This window comes from Adiantum capillus-veneris, chromosome 1 (assembly GCF_014529385.1).
Source record: "Adiantum capillus-veneris isolate H3 chromosome 1, ASM1452938v2, whole genome shotgun sequence".
Classification (NCBI taxonomy): Eukaryota; Viridiplantae; Streptophyta; class Polypodiopsida; order Polypodiales; family Pteridaceae; genus Adiantum; species Adiantum capillus-veneris.
The window spans coordinates 165,990,437-166,005,817 of NC_140931.1; the positions used below are offsets into that span (position 1 = coordinate 165,990,437).

General features: G+C 41.0%; 1 protein-coding gene across 1 annotated transcript; it reads left to right on the forward strand.

Annotated features, from left to right (window-relative positions):
• Positions 1-12,801: 12,801 nt before the first annotated feature.
• On the forward strand, positions 12,802-15,084 carry LOC147465962 (uncharacterized). The gene is made up of 3 exons (XM_086513126.1): positions 12,802-13,035; positions 13,471-13,958; positions 14,033-15,084. The coding sequence occupies exons 1-3, from the start codon at positions 12,839-12,841 to the stop codon at positions 14,473-14,475; spliced, it is 1,128 nt and encodes a 375-aa protein (XP_086369252.1). The 5' UTR covers positions 12,802-12,838; the 3' UTR covers positions 14,476-15,084.
• The last annotated feature ends 297 nt before the right edge of the window (positions 15,085-15,381 follow it).

Genomic DNA, 15,381 nt, shown 5'->3' on the forward strand with positions numbered 1-15,381 from the left:
AACTTACACATTCAAGACACTATCACGCTTCTTGGGTGGACCGGTGCTGCCCAAAAGTGCAGATAAAGTCATTCTTGTGGACAAAGTGTTTGCTAGAGACTGTTTTGGTTACTGCCCGGGCTATACAGGTGGTCGGGCAGCGTATTACTACACCTACACAGCAATGGCACTAGCTCTTGGTAGACAAAACCCAAATGAACTTTCAGAGTATGGCAAACATCTCATGATTCGTTACAAGGGTGACGTGCCAAAAAACAAAATTGAACCTTCAAAATCTTGATACACTTCAAGTAGCAATTGTATAAGATCATCTATTACATAAATTTTGTACAATGTCATCCACTCAGAGTATCTTTCTCCACTTGTGATTCACATACACCATTGTCTCTCTCCACCTTCGTTGACTTTCACGAGCTCCGGAGTTGTTGTATGCCATTGATCTTTTAACTTTTTGTTGTTGTAAATGTCTGATGGCTTGTGCTGTTGCTGAATTTGCCAAGACTTCTTTTGCCTGCATTCAATGAATGATTCTACGATAGAACCATTCAAATAGTTCTCTCAAACTGTTAGCCTTGATTCGAGAGCCACCATGTCGTGTGTGCCTGAAATAAGCATTTCTCGCCATGTAATGAGACTTTTCCACCCCTTGGGTATTCCATATTGCCGGGTTCCCATACTTTTGTATAAAATATGGTAAATGATTGAAGATGATGTGCTGGATATGAAAACAGATTAGTTAGAATGTTTTACAGTCACATATTTGCACATAAGAGAGAAAGAAATACATGATAATACCATGTAGTGAGTAATCTGGGTGTCTGTCCATGCTGTCTTGAATGATTTTTTCAGAAGGTTGAGATTTTCCTTGAACTTGTTCATATCACCTTGTGACCAGTCATCTTTGTCACACATCAAAAATAGGATGTCTATTGATCGCCAAACCTCAACCTTCACGTTACGAGTAGTTGGTTCGTGGTCTTTGACTGCAATATGTAGCTTTTTCCAGCTCTGATACTCTACCTTGCTAACATAAGATGTGTTATATATTTTTCCATGTTTTGTTAGCTTCGGATCTCTTGTACCTTGGGGCTTAGATAAAAACCTCCGTGCCTTCACCCCACCGATGGATGGTTTGCATGGGACATCCTTCTCAGCAGTTGATCTCTTTTCATCCCGCTGGATTTTCACATTTCCACCATGAAGCCCCATATCCGACAGTACTATTTCTAAGCACTGCAGGGCTACTTGTCGTTCTGCGGAGTTCTTAATCTTCCAAGCAAACCCGATGTATAAGTAGACCAATTTCTCCACAATTCTACAAAGGGCATGCATTGTACAAATGTGGACATTCACAAGTGGTATTTTCAAAACCGGTCGAAAAGCAGGATCCTCAATGTGACGTGTTGGAGCTTTTCTCCACCACTTTGGGTCCATGACCTTTGCAGGCTCCATGTAGAATAAACACGGCGACTTTGCCATTGCACCCATTCCACAATTATACATGCACTTTAATGTTTTGAGGTCACCTGCAAGATGCCACTGAACTTGAAAGTCTCCCCTTCCATCTAGACGTAGTACCTCTCCCTGGTTAGTCTGTCGATCAATCACCTCCGGAATATTAGTTCGATGGAACACCCAATATAGAATCTCATGATCTTCTTTCTTTACCTGCAACACAAAATAAATGAGACTTAAGTAGATGTGAACATTTGAGCTTACCTGAGAATCTCGCTTACCTCAAACGCACCAAGCCACCATATGTTAGATTCTGATTGAACACTAAAATATAAAGGATCATCATTGGGACACTTTGAGAGGGCTCTATTCATTAAAGTAATAGTAACACGCTCTAGCTTTTTCTCTTTAACAAGCTCACACTCGTCCAGTTTTAACACAAAATGTAATACCCCTCGTGACTCTTCAAATGTGATGTTGTAAAAGTCCACCATTCTCTTCTGTAATATCCGCAGGTCCATAAAAATATTGTTGAACTCATCATATGCCATGTTTGCTCCATGGCCACTGTAAGTTGCTTTAATATGAAAGGGTTGTCCAAGATAGTCTCCCTGTGCCTCGTTAAGCTGAAGCCTCTCTTTCCAAACACTTGAGGCTGATGGTAGAAGTTTGGATTTTATACCCTTCCTAACAAAGATGGATGAGACAGACTTTTGGATAGCCGAATATCCTCTTTTGCTTACACCAAGTGAATCAAGTGTGCCTTGTATCTCTTTTGCAGGCACTGAGTTCTCTGAAATAAAGCGGTCCACTACATTTCGTTGTAGGACCTTAAACTTCTTGTCATGTACTATATCTACTGCCAGGCTTCTACTTATAAGTGGCTTCAATCTCTTTCCTATATTGGCTTTGGGGTCAATGTTTTCCTTGTCAGGATAGATTGAATCTCTACATGAAGACAATGCATAAGTAAATAACAGAAAATTTGCTTCACTAACACTATTTAGGCACATGAAAACAATGCATAACAAGAAAAAACAAAAAGATTACTTAACTAAGACAATGTAGCCAACCAAGAAGCATCACCTTAATGCTCGGATTCTTTTCTCGAGACCTCATGATGCAACCTGCAATGTTTCAAGATTGCGCAATTTCTTCTTTCGGATACGACCACCTAAGATGGTGTCCTTCATTTGACAACTTCGCACCTTTCCTTTCAGTTCTTGTACCTCTGTTTTATGTTGCAAAATGGTAACCTGATCTGTAGAATGTAAATGTGAAAGGCGAACGATCTCACATTGTTGAGCTTGGAGAATGCTCTTGTAAGTTTCAGCTTCTCTTGTAAGAGATTTACAATAACCCAGAAGGCCCTTTTCTCCATCACCAGCAAAGTTCAATAAGCTTGTAGGATTGACAAACGGTGGAGACACATTAGTCATTGGATTCTTAGGGTAGAGAGAGCCTCTCGTCCAGATATCTATGTGTTTAGCTCCCTGATCTCTGAGCGTGTCTATGGAAGCGGGAGGTATATGTGTGTTTGTTTTACTGCGCTTAATCAATGGTTGGTACTCATTGTCCAAATCAATGTGAAGGTGATATTTGGCTCGTTTCTGGGTAACATTTGTGCCATTTGAGGAGTGCGCCATTAGCCAAATGTGCAGGTTTAATGGAAAGTGAATAGCGGCTGCGCCTTCGTCCCTCCATGTTAGCCTCATTCCCTCCATATTGACGAGGTTCATTCAATGCAACTGAAAAGAGGATTATCCCTCAATCACTACAGACGAATGTTCAGAAGAGTAAGGAATCTACTTAAAGTACACTTTTTGAACTTTTACTATGAAAGACCCAGCTCTTTTATTTGCCATTTTTTCTAGAGAGAGAGTGCAAAAAATACATTTTCTTAGAAAGCCCTCCAAATGACCTCCGAAATTTCCTAATGGCCCGCCCCCACACCAGCCACGGCATCGCCATCTATGCCAGGCATTACACGACTATCGGTCTATCTTGGCTACACACCACTAGTTGCTCCTCCAGGAGTCACCCAAGTCGACACCCCTCGCTTCGGGTCCCAAACTCCAGCGGACACACCTGACATCCGTACCCCCATCGAGACGCCGCTAGAGACCCCTGTTGAGACACCCAGGTTCACGCGTCACAGGTGAGAGGGCTTGCCGTACTTGGTTGACATCAGGGGCGGCATCATCTTGGATGACGAAGGCAAGAAGGTGATCTCGCGCATGCGCGATCTTTTCTCTCGGGTGTTTAGACACTAGATACTAAACACCTGGAGTGAAGTGCCAAGTGAATTAAAAGACAGAGTCATCAGCATGCTGCATGATGAGTTTCCCGTGTCAAGTCGGGATGAGCGCTTCAATGAAGACCTGATGAAGGTTCAAATGCACAAATACTGCAAGCACAAGCATTCTAAAGTACAAAAAGCAATAAATCATGGGTGGATTAGACCGGATTGGCTGGCCAAAGAAGATTGGAAGAATGCAAAGCGAGCAGCGTGCGAGAATTTTGACAAGTGGAAGCAACAAAAGGAGGCAGCCAAAGCACGAGTAGAGGCAGGGAGCTCGCACCACTTGGGGAGCGGCGGGTGGGAATCATTTGAGGCCGATTTTGTAAGTGTTTTTGCATTTCTCTTTATGTTTGGTAGTTACGTCTGTTTGTACTTTTAAATTCTAACATAATGGATTCTTTGTATGTTTTGAACACTGGTCGATGACAGGACGTGACCCCACACAGTACGAGCGCGAGTACGCAGACAAAAAGGGCTTAAACGCCCTGATGGACATTCTGATTTCTCGCGGCATCATGGTTAGTATTTCACTTTACTCTTTTACATTTGTTGTATTTTAATGATAGCTAAGAAAATAGATTGTTTTGTAAATTATATGTTTATACTTACAGAAAGTCTTATTGTTTTTTTCTGTAGAATCCGACAGATAAGCCGCTTGGACGCGATGAGAAGTCTGATTAGATGATGTCAATCTAGCCGTAGCCTAGCCATAGACAGATAGCATTAGTTTTCTTTTGTCATAGCATGTATAATGAGATGATGTGTATACATCTTTTTGTATTATTGAAAAACCATATATTTTCTCAATAACAACAATGGTGTTGTAACTATTACATTTGCAAAGCTTAACAATCAAGTGATTTTGCCTATGATGTGTACAATTGTCATTGATTTACTTTCGTCAATTTACTTTTGTCAGTTTTGTATCTTTATTCTGCAAACAATACTGTGCATGATGGATTTAATGGTTATATTGTCTTGTGGGTGACTACTTTGGGTCTAAACCTTGCACTTTCTTTCAAAGGTGAATCTTGGCTTATCTTGGACTCATGTAGGTTTACTCTATTATTGAAACATTAAATATGGTTGATGGGTGAATGCCCTGCCACCCAAAAAATTTTACTCTCGAGTGTCGCTATATAAGACTCTGCAACGTCGCTATGAGCGTCGTTATAGAAGGCTTGCACACTACAAGAGATTGTGTGCACTTGTGACATTTTTAGCGACGAAAATACATTGGGTTTTTATACTCTCTGGCGTCGCTAAGACGGTCGCTAACAGCATCTCTACAAGAATGTCACTATATAGCAACGGTCATAGCGATGCTGATAGCGACGATTGCAGGCCTTCTATAGCGACGTTGCAAAGCCTTATATAGCGACGCTTATAGCGACGCCCGAGAGTAAAAAAATTTGGGTGGCAGTGCATTGAATGCCCTTCCATCCATCAACCATATTGAATGTTTCAATAATAGAGTAAACCTAAATGAATCCAAGATAAGCCCAAATTCACCTTTGAAAGAAAGTGCAAGGTATAGACCCAAAGTAGTCACCCACAAGACAATATAACCATTAACTCCATCATGCATAGTATTGATTGCAGAATAAAATTACAAAACTGACAAAAGTAAATCAATGACAATTGTACAGATCATAGGCAAAATCACTTGATTGTTAAGCTTTGCAAATGTAATAGTTACAACACCATTGTCATTATTGAGAAAATACATGGTTTTCTAATAGTTACAAAAAGACGTATACACGTCATTCATTATACATGCTATGATAAAAGGAAACTAATACTATCTGGATACGGCTAGATTGACATCATCTAATCAAACGTCTCATCGCGTCCAAGCGGAGTATCTACCGGATTCTGCAGAAAAAAACAATAAGACTTTCTGTAAGTATAAACATATAATTTACAAAACAACCTATTTTCTTACCTTATCATTACAATACAACAAATGTAAAAGAGTAAAGTGAAATACTAACCATGCCTCCGTGAGAACTCAGAATGTTCATCAAGGCGTTTATGCCCTTTCTGCCTGCGTACTCGCACTCGTATAGTGTGGGGTCACGTCCTCTCATCGACCATTGTTGAAAACATGCAAAGAATCCATTATGTTAGAATTTAAAAGTACAAATAGACGTAACTACCAAACATAAAGAGAAATGCAAAAACACTTACAAAATCGGCCTCAAATGATGCCCCACCCGTCGCTCCCCAAGTGGTGCAAGCTCCCTGCCTCACTCGTGCTTTGGCTGCCTCCTTTTGCTGCTTCCACTTGTCAGGATTCTCGCACGCTGCTCGCTTCGCATTCTTCCAATCTTCTTTGGCCAGCCAATCCGGTCTAATCCACCCATGCTTTATTGCTTTTTGTACTTTAGAATGCTTGTGCTTGCAATATTTGTGCATTTGAACCTTCATCAGGTCTTCAGTGAAGCGCTCATCCCGACTTGACACGGGAAACTCATCATGCAGCATGCTGATGACTCTATCATTTAATTCACTTGGCACTTCACTCAAGGTGTTTAGTATCTAGTGTCTAAACACCTGAGAGCAAAGATCGCGCATGCGCCAAATCACCTTGTTGCCTTCGTCATCCAAGATGATGCCGCCCCTAATGTCAACCAAGTATGGCAAGCCCTCTCACCTGTGACGCATGAACCTGGGTGTCTCAGAAGGGGTCTCTAGCGGCGTCTCGATGGGGGTACGGACATCAGGTGTCTCCACTGGAGTCTGGGTCCCGAAGCAAGGAGTGTCGACTGGGGTGACTCCTGGATGAGGAGTGTAGCCAGGATAGGCCGATAGCCGTGCAAAACCTGGCATAGATGGCAATGCCGTAGCTGGTGTGGAGGCAGGCAAAGAAGGGGAAGGTAAGGAGCCTCGTCAAACACGAGGTGGTGTGGAGGCATCAGCGGCGGCATCCCCACATCAATCGTCGCTGCCACCACTAGAGCGTCGGTGCCTAGACAAGTGTGAAGATCGTCTCGTCAACACCGAAGCCTCGGAGCGCGCTGAATGCTTCAAAACAGAGGGAGACGTTGAAGGAGTAGAATGACGTGATGGTGCTCTAGATCAATGACGCTCCTTGTACCACCTTCGTTGCTGGGGTGACAAAGAAGAAAGAAAGTCATCATCGTCCATACCTGCATTAAACACACGAACATTTAATCTTAATATTGAATGAATGGAGAAGAAAACATGTACAAGGAGAGAGAGAGAGAGAGAGATAGAGAGAGAGAGAGAGGACTCATAAAGGGGGAGGGATTCCTGTGTAGAGAGATTCCGTTGAAGTTCTTGTGAATTTGTAAAAGCACTGTGAGTTTTTTATTGAAGTAAACACATTGTAATAGATCACCTGAAAAGCATTGTGACACTAGTGTCACTCCATCCAAACTTTGCCTGCATGTTGAGAAGAACCAAGAGCGCCTTCAATCTAGACACACGTGCTCCATCATACAATGGCGTATCAGCTTCACTTTTCATATCATCATAGATAAGCTTTTCTGAGTCCATGATAGTCTCGATCATTTCATCGATCTCGGGCTCAAACATTGCCTCGTTGGGAATGTGGTTTGCATGATCATCCTCCGAGATATTAGAGGCTACATCTTGTGGCCTCACGTATGTTCCTTGACCAAATCGCCTGCGAACACGTCTATTGGGTTGCAAGATTGCTGCTTGTTGGCCAACGTCAGAGTCCGACGAGTTATAATTGGTGACGACTCGATCTTTAATAGATGGATCAAACTCGCCAAATTCGCGACGAACGTGCTGCAAAGAAACATGTTTTGTCCGTCAAACATCATGCTTGCATTGATTACATGGACATAAGACAATTGTTGAGAGATAGGTGTTTCAGTTGGACGGCCCCACATCCTTGTCACTACTCATAATTAATGTAAAATCCTCATAACCTGGACATAAATTTAATCTTCTATTGACATCCTCTGTCTTTTATCTCTCTCTCTCTCTCTCTCTCTCTCTCTCTCTCTCTCTGTGTGTGTGTGTGTGTGTTCACACTGTAAACTACCTCACATTCTCTAGTCATGTCCGATCCCCGCACACCTCGGTCTAGAGGTGCACGGAGATCAGAACCATCGGGTTATAATCTCATCTTTATTGGTCAATGTCTATATTTGTGGGTACGAGAAATCTACACATCTATGTCTACATGATATTGCATGTAGTGGACAAAACACCTTTGCCTCTTCTCTAGCTGTACCAATTCGTAGCATCTTAACATCTCTTCACAACAGATCTTTGTTCGAGAGATTACGTAGCACATTACATGTTGGCCTCAAATTTGAGTATCATGCCGTTGAAAGCTTTCCAACTTAAGGTCGTATCCATAGTGAGGAAGAGAGGGATAACCGTTCGCCTAACTCTATTTTTTTTTTTGTAATCCCAAAGGTAGACTTTAATATAAAAACTAAATCCAAAATCTAATCTTAAATCTAACCTAATTGAACATATGGTGATTCTGAGCTAATTGAACATGGTTAGTGGGTGAGTTAATAGGTGTCAGATTCTTCTAATGGGAATATACATATTGTTGTGTAACTAGTGTTTGCTCTTTGAGCAAAGCTTTCATTGACATGCCCTAAAATCTAACATAAATCTAATCTAATCTAATCTTAAATCAAACATAGATCTAGATCTAATATAATCTTAAACTCAACATAAACCTAAATCTAATCGATTTAATCTTAAATCTAACCTAAACCTAAATGTAATCTAACTTAAATCTAAATCTAATCTAATCTTAAATCTTGTCTTGATCTTAAATCTAAATCTAATTTAATCTTAAACTCAACATAAACATAAAGCTAATCCAATCTTAAATCCTAAACCTAAATGTAATCTAACTTAAATCTAACCTAGCTAACCTTAAATCTTGCCTTAATTTTAAATCTAACATAATCTTAAAGTCAACATAAACATAAATTTAAATGTAAGTTAACCTAATCTTAAATCTTAACCTAATTTTAATTTTAATGTAGTTTTAAATTTAGCATAAATTTAAATATAATTAAATGTAATTTAACTTGATCTTAGATCTTAATCTAGCTTAATTTTAATTAAATATAATTTTAAATCTAACATAACCCTAAATCTTAATATAACACTTTATTTTGTATTTTCTTTACTTTTTTTATCTGCATCTCTCTCTTTCTTTGTTTTCTCCCCTTGCCTCTCTCTTTTCTTCTTCTTCTTCTTCTTCTTCTTCTCTCTCTCTCTCTCTCTCTCTCTCTCTCTCTCTCTCTCTCAATGTGTGTATGTATGCATTCTTTTTTTATGCATGTGTGTGTGTTTTTTTTGTTTATGCATGTGTGTACTCTCTCTCTCTCTCTCTCTCTCTCTCTCTCTCAAAGACACAATGTGTGTGTGTGTGTGTGTGTGTGTGTGTGAGTGAGAGAGAGAGAGAGGGAGAGGGAGAGGGAGAGAGATAGAAAGAGGGGAAGGGAACATGAGAGAGAGGAGAGGGAAGGAGCATACCTGGCTCTCCTTCCTCTCCGTGTGTGTGTGTGTGGGGGGTGGCGGTCGGGGAGGAGAAAGAGAGAGAGAGAGAGAGAGAGAGAGAGAGAGAGAGAGAGGGAGAGCGCGTTTACTTCTTTCGCTTGAGCACCGAAACTCAGATCTGAGATCTAAGTTTTTGGCACTCTCGATTTATTTTTTACCCCTGTCGGCGTCATTATGAGCGCTATGCAACAAATAACATAGCGATGCTGGTAGCGACGCCGTGGATTTTTACTTTTGAGCGTCACATTGCGAGCGTCGTAATGTGATGTACCTCTTGTAGTGGCAATCGTCGCTATCTGCGTCGCTATATAGCGACGGTCATAGAAACGCATATAGCGACATTCCCGTAGCAACGCTATTAGCGACGGTCTTAGCGACTCCGGGAGTATAAAAACCCAATGTATTTCCGTCGCTAAAAACGTCACAAGTGCACACAACCTCTTGTAGTGTTACCATCAAGGACACTTTTGTTCATATGCACATCCTTAGTTCTATTATGCACAGGGTTGAATGTCTCTTCATAATCAATCCCACACATTTGTGTGTAACCATTGGCCACAAGCCTTGCCTTGTACCTACTCACATTGCCATCAAAATTGTGATTTACCTTGTACAACAAATTGCATCCAATTACATTCGTTCCCTCTGGTAATGGAACCAACTCCCATGGTCCATAGCGTGTTGCCATTTCTCATCTTTGACAACATCTTCAAAATAGGTGGGTTCCACTTACTATGTAATCTTTGCCTTATATGCACAATGATAAGCCACATAATTGTCATGAGTTAATCTCTGCACATGATTTCTTACTTTCTCAGACCTGCATGGTCAAATATCACTTCTAGGTGCCTTATTCCTTGTTGCATCCTTCTTGCACCTGAATTCTTCACAGAGGGTATACCAAACTCCTCATCTAAACTCTGCTCAAAACCACTACTATCACCATACTCATGACCAGCATTTGATTTGGTAGCTTAGGGGCATCATCAACTTTTTCTTTCCCTTTTCTTGATACATTTGATGAGCTAGGAGGACTCATTATATAATGCAATCTGCCACTCCATGGCTTCTCACCCCGGGGAGGTCACCTAATAAAAATGTAACCTATCACGTGAGTTCAACAGAAGGGTATTTAAATTTCTTGAAACTTACAGAAATATATATACAAAAGGGCATTATTTTTTCAAATTTGAAAAAAACTTACAGATTTTAAAAGAAAATGGTACATTATTCTTAAAAAAATTCACAGATAAGGGGTTTTACAAACATGTCTTGAACGCACGTGATATAAGAGTTTTACACATAGTGAACCCCCCGAGCTTCTCACCATAAATCGCACTAGGCAACCCTTGCGGCCCACTCAAAACCTGTGACTACACATCTGTATCTTTTGTTGCTAGATTTTCTCTTACATTAGCCCCTAAATCATCCTTTACATCAGCATACCAACTTGCCATTTCATAAAAAAACAACATCTTTTTTCAGCTTTAATTTACCTATGATAGGATTGTGACATTTATATCCTTTCTACTCAAGGGAATATCCAATGAACACACTTTTTTGCTTTTAGATCAAGCTTACTTCTCATCTCGTCCAGCACATGCACATAAGCAATAAACTATCTGTCCAACAAAAACAAAATTCTTTATGAGATTAGGTACATGAGGTACATCAGCCAAGTACTTGACTTTACCATTTGTCATAGACAACAATACATTTCTTTTATGCACAATGGAATGTGCAGTATCATCCCTAGTCTCTACATAGTCAGGACTCTGCAAAGTTAGCATTTCCTTGAACCACTTACCATGACTGATCATGTGATTCCATGCACTCAAATCCACATACCAGAAAATACCACCAGATTTGGCCACATTTGTAGATTGGTGCTATTTCATCCTCTCCATCAATGTCCCAATAACCTTTACCCATATGGAATGGGTCATTCTGAACTTCCAAGCATGGAAGTTGTTCTTGTCTAGCTTTTTTCTAACAATCTGGTGAAGTTTACCGTTGTTGGACGACATGTTTTCAACACTTCACCAAGTCTCTGAGCAGCCTACTAAAAATAGTCAATTATCACCTATGACCACAGTATGTGTATAGACACCTATTTCACAATATTTGTGAATACTACAACTACAACAAAACTTTATGCACCACCAACATGTAGATCTGCAGAAACTTGAACCTTAGCATCGCTACATGTGCGAAAGTATTCTAACTCCAAAATGAGGATCGCAACATGCCCAAAATGGAAATCTAGTAGCACAGTTCAACCCAAAGAATTGCAAAGGATTGAGCACAAATTGAGATGCACAGTCTTTGAAAAGAAGCACCTCAATCGGAGATTGTTTGACAATGGCTCCAAGGAATTCCGACCACACAGCTTCTTTTACTGCTCTTGCCAAGCTCCTCAGACACAACCAAAAGCTTTGATATTATGTTAAGAGACAGGGAAGGAGAGAGCTTGAGCTCTTGCAAGTACACACGCACACACACAGATGGAGGCAAAACCTTTTACTTCTTCTTCTTACTTACACAAGATAAGAAATCTTCAAAACATAAAAGAGAGTATACCACACACATAAGAAGAAACTAATAAAACGGTCCAGCGTGGAACCACTAATGAGTGATCTAGATGGATATGTATATCATCACTCCGGTAGGTAGGCCAAGTCAGCGTACTCCAGCAATGGTATCGATGGAAAAGATCTGCATATCCACCAAGGCGCGCCAACAATGATGATGATTGTTGGTGATAGTCATCCTGGAGTAGTACATGTTGAGCTTAACAACTCAACAAGTGGAGGACACGCATCGAGGATAGATCATGTCCACACATAGAATGAGATGGAGGGGCTGGGGGAGCGTAGACATGTTTTTTTTATAAAGTGAGGAAGTCACACAAGGCTTAGTGAATCCTTTCTTGTGGAGTGGACTAGGGTAGAGGATTGTCGAGTCTTAGTGTCGAGGTGATGAGCTTGACCTCGCACTATTGCATGCCAATTTTAGTGGACCTTGTCAACTTGAGTGGGAATCTGTAAAGATTCCATACAATGAAAAGTCGAATTCGAAGCCAGTATGTAATGTGAGCCTATATATATTAAAGCAAAAATGTTTACTATAGACCAACTTCATGACCACATCTTGATTGTGTATGCATAGAACAAGAGCATAATATGCAATCAACCTACATCGCTTCCATTAATTCAGATATGTATCTTGCATGCATGCCTGGAGAGAGAAGAAGAAGAGCATTTTAATGTCGTAGAAAACTATCCACATACACACACAGAGCCTTACACCGTATCACTAGGCACACATTCAAATACTTAATAAATTTTGATACTCATGGACCTAGTTTTGCATGTGAAGCCTTTGGAAATTTCATTTGTAGATAGGTCCTGTCATTCCACTTTTAACTTTCATGCAGTGTTCGAGAAAAATCATTTTTCCAAACAAACAAAATTCCTTTCGTTGAATTTTTCAAGCGGAAATGTTAGTCTTCACCATGTGCCACTTTTGACGACCACAGCAGCTCATTCATTGATGAACGACTTTGAATGGTTGAGCCTGCGCATTTCGGGAATTGTGGGGGGCGAAAGAGGGAGAATGGCAGATTGTGAAATGAGTTCATGGAAGCAGAGTACTACGGCAGAGTGCAGGACGAGTAAAACGAGCTTATGGAAGAGAAGTTCGTCATGGGTGCACAGGAAGACGGCAGATTTGGTGCAGGATTATCCAGCGTAAGCATCCTCGTCCCCTGCTCTGTTAACTTGTATTTTCGTGGGTAAACGTCTTCATTGCTCTGTTGGTCGTGTTAGTGTCTCTTCTTACTGAACAGAAAATATTTAGCTCGGCCTTTAGGGCTTTTGGAAGCTCATCTGTCTCTGCTTTACCATGGATTGTATCATGGTTCAGTCATTTGATTTTGAGGACCTTGCCCTGCATTCCCATGGCTGCAATAGCTCGATCATATCGGGCCCGCTTCGAAGCTTTTGTCATGCATTCTGTGCAAAAGGTTAGCTCAAGGGGAAGGTGCCATTTGTTTCCTCTTCACATACCCCTCATCATAGGCTGAATGCAATGAAATGAAATGGTTTGTGCATGGGCAGCCTAATTGCTAGATGGGCATGACTCCTTTCCACATAGACTGTACTCATGATGCTCTTCTTTGACAGGTTGAATGTGCCAAATGAACCGTCTCTACGTGCAAGATCACGCTTCCTAGTTACTACTTTGGCAATTGTGGGTGCATTCATTGCTATCTTCTTTGTCTATCACAACTCGGAGAACTCACGCACGGTCCGGCACTGGGGAAGCACCTATCTGCTGACACTCCCTACCTCTCAACAAAACTACCCCAACCTTCTCTGCCCTTGCAACAAGTCATCCATCCCATGGCCCTACTTCATTAGCTTCTATTGGATCAACCAGACCGCTGATGAGCACAATTCCTGGATCAGATACCCGATTACCAATTACACGCAGTTTTGTGACCCTCTCAATGTGGTATTAAATTCAACCTCAGGAGCTTGGTTGCAGGGCTGCTATCTTATGGCACAAGGAATCAGCTCATATACAAATGTAACCATGTGGAGCACCATTTCTACCACCAGCGTTACCGCCCCTTCTGTCCTTGGTCACATCATCAGTGTACAAATGCAAGGTATAGTTACTTTGCACATTTCAGTACCTACAGTTTCCTTTTGCACAGGTTGATATTGTGTGTTTGTGGTGTAGGCGCGGTAGCTGATGCATTCGACGACTATGGCTACCTTATCTCTAGCAATAGTGCTGACTGGTTGCAGCTATTGCTGGTAAAGAATTTGATTGGTCGTGCAGCATACCGCTTGGTGATGAGTACAAAGTCCATGAATGATAAAAATTATACCAATGATTTCTACTGGAGATTCTTCAAAGGAGAACTCTACCCAAATCCAGTGACCGGTGAGCATGTGAGTGCGTTCGACATCACCGGAAAGAAGGTATTGGTGTTGGAGATGGATTGGACAGTGTATGTACACCAATGCAATCCGCCATACTGCGACGAAGTGGTGAGAAATTCTTTGCTTCGCCGCTTCCTGACTGCCATTATTCAGGTGGGGGGCTTTGCGGCGATCATGATGGTTCTCTTACGGGGTGCTTTGTGGCCTTGCATCCGCTGGCTCAATCAGTGGCAGTAGTAAGCAACACAAGCAAGTATGGGTCAATCATGAGGGGGCGAAGAGTACCTATTTGTACATTCTCAAGCATTGCAACATACAGAGTGCATATGTGTCTGATCATTACTTCACATCACCCACATCAACTCATGTGAGATGTTGCCTGAAGTGCTTTTAGAGTACTTTGATTGCTTTACTAGGGGCATGTCGCGGCACCTTCCAAACAAAGGGGTGCTCACTAGAGACCTCCTTGTTGGGAAAGTAAGGAAGAAGAAGGTATGATCAATGGCGTTGATTCAAAGTGCAGGCAAAGTACCTAGTGCTGCCCTCTGTTAACAGATGTACAAATTATACTGCAGTAAGATCACTTTTGTTGTATCTTGAACCATAATTTTTCCCATACATTTCTATAAGGTAAACGCATACGGGTATGGAAGTATGGTTGGAGTATGTTGCAACCCTCCAACTCAAAACATAATTTGGTGCATGTAGCTTCCATCTTCATTATACCAACTAGTTTTGTCAAGGAACATAAATATTGTACTGTACAAAAGTCTCCTTTGATGGGAGAAGCTATAATACAAAGCCTTTATGGAGGGGGAACCAACTCCATGTAAATCCGGTTCTCAACTGTTGTCAATTGTTCTATTTCTCTCTCTTTTCAAGCATTGTCAATGCCAAATTGGCGAGGTGTAAATTGCTATGTTGCTTCCTCAAATCAAGTACTCTCTCTATGCTCATTAGGAACTTGTTCTTAATGAAATGCTCACTATGTTATCAATTTCTGCTACACACAACTTACTAGTGCATTAAATGTTACATTGGTGTCATAGCTATTGGTTTCTCTTTTCTTGCTTAAGAGCTTAAGCTTGCTACAAATGGTTGGTGTTATTAATTGCAAAAGAGTAAGTAGAATAGGGATTTTTC

Excerpts from the sequence above, each read along its gene's own strand:
- LOC147465962 (XM_086513126.1), top strand. The coding sequence starts at position 12,839 with ATGAACGACTTTGAATGGTTGAGCCTGCGCATTTCGGGAATTGTGGGG. Across the intron at positions 13,036-13,470 it reads TTGGTGCAGGATTATCCAGC|GTTGAATGTGCCAAATGAAC; the intron begins GTAAGCATCCTC and ends CTTCTTTGACAG. Across the intron at positions 13,959-14,032 it reads CATCAGTGTACAAATGCAAG|GCGCGGTAGCTGATGCATTC; the intron begins GTATAGTTACTT and ends TTTGTGGTGTAG.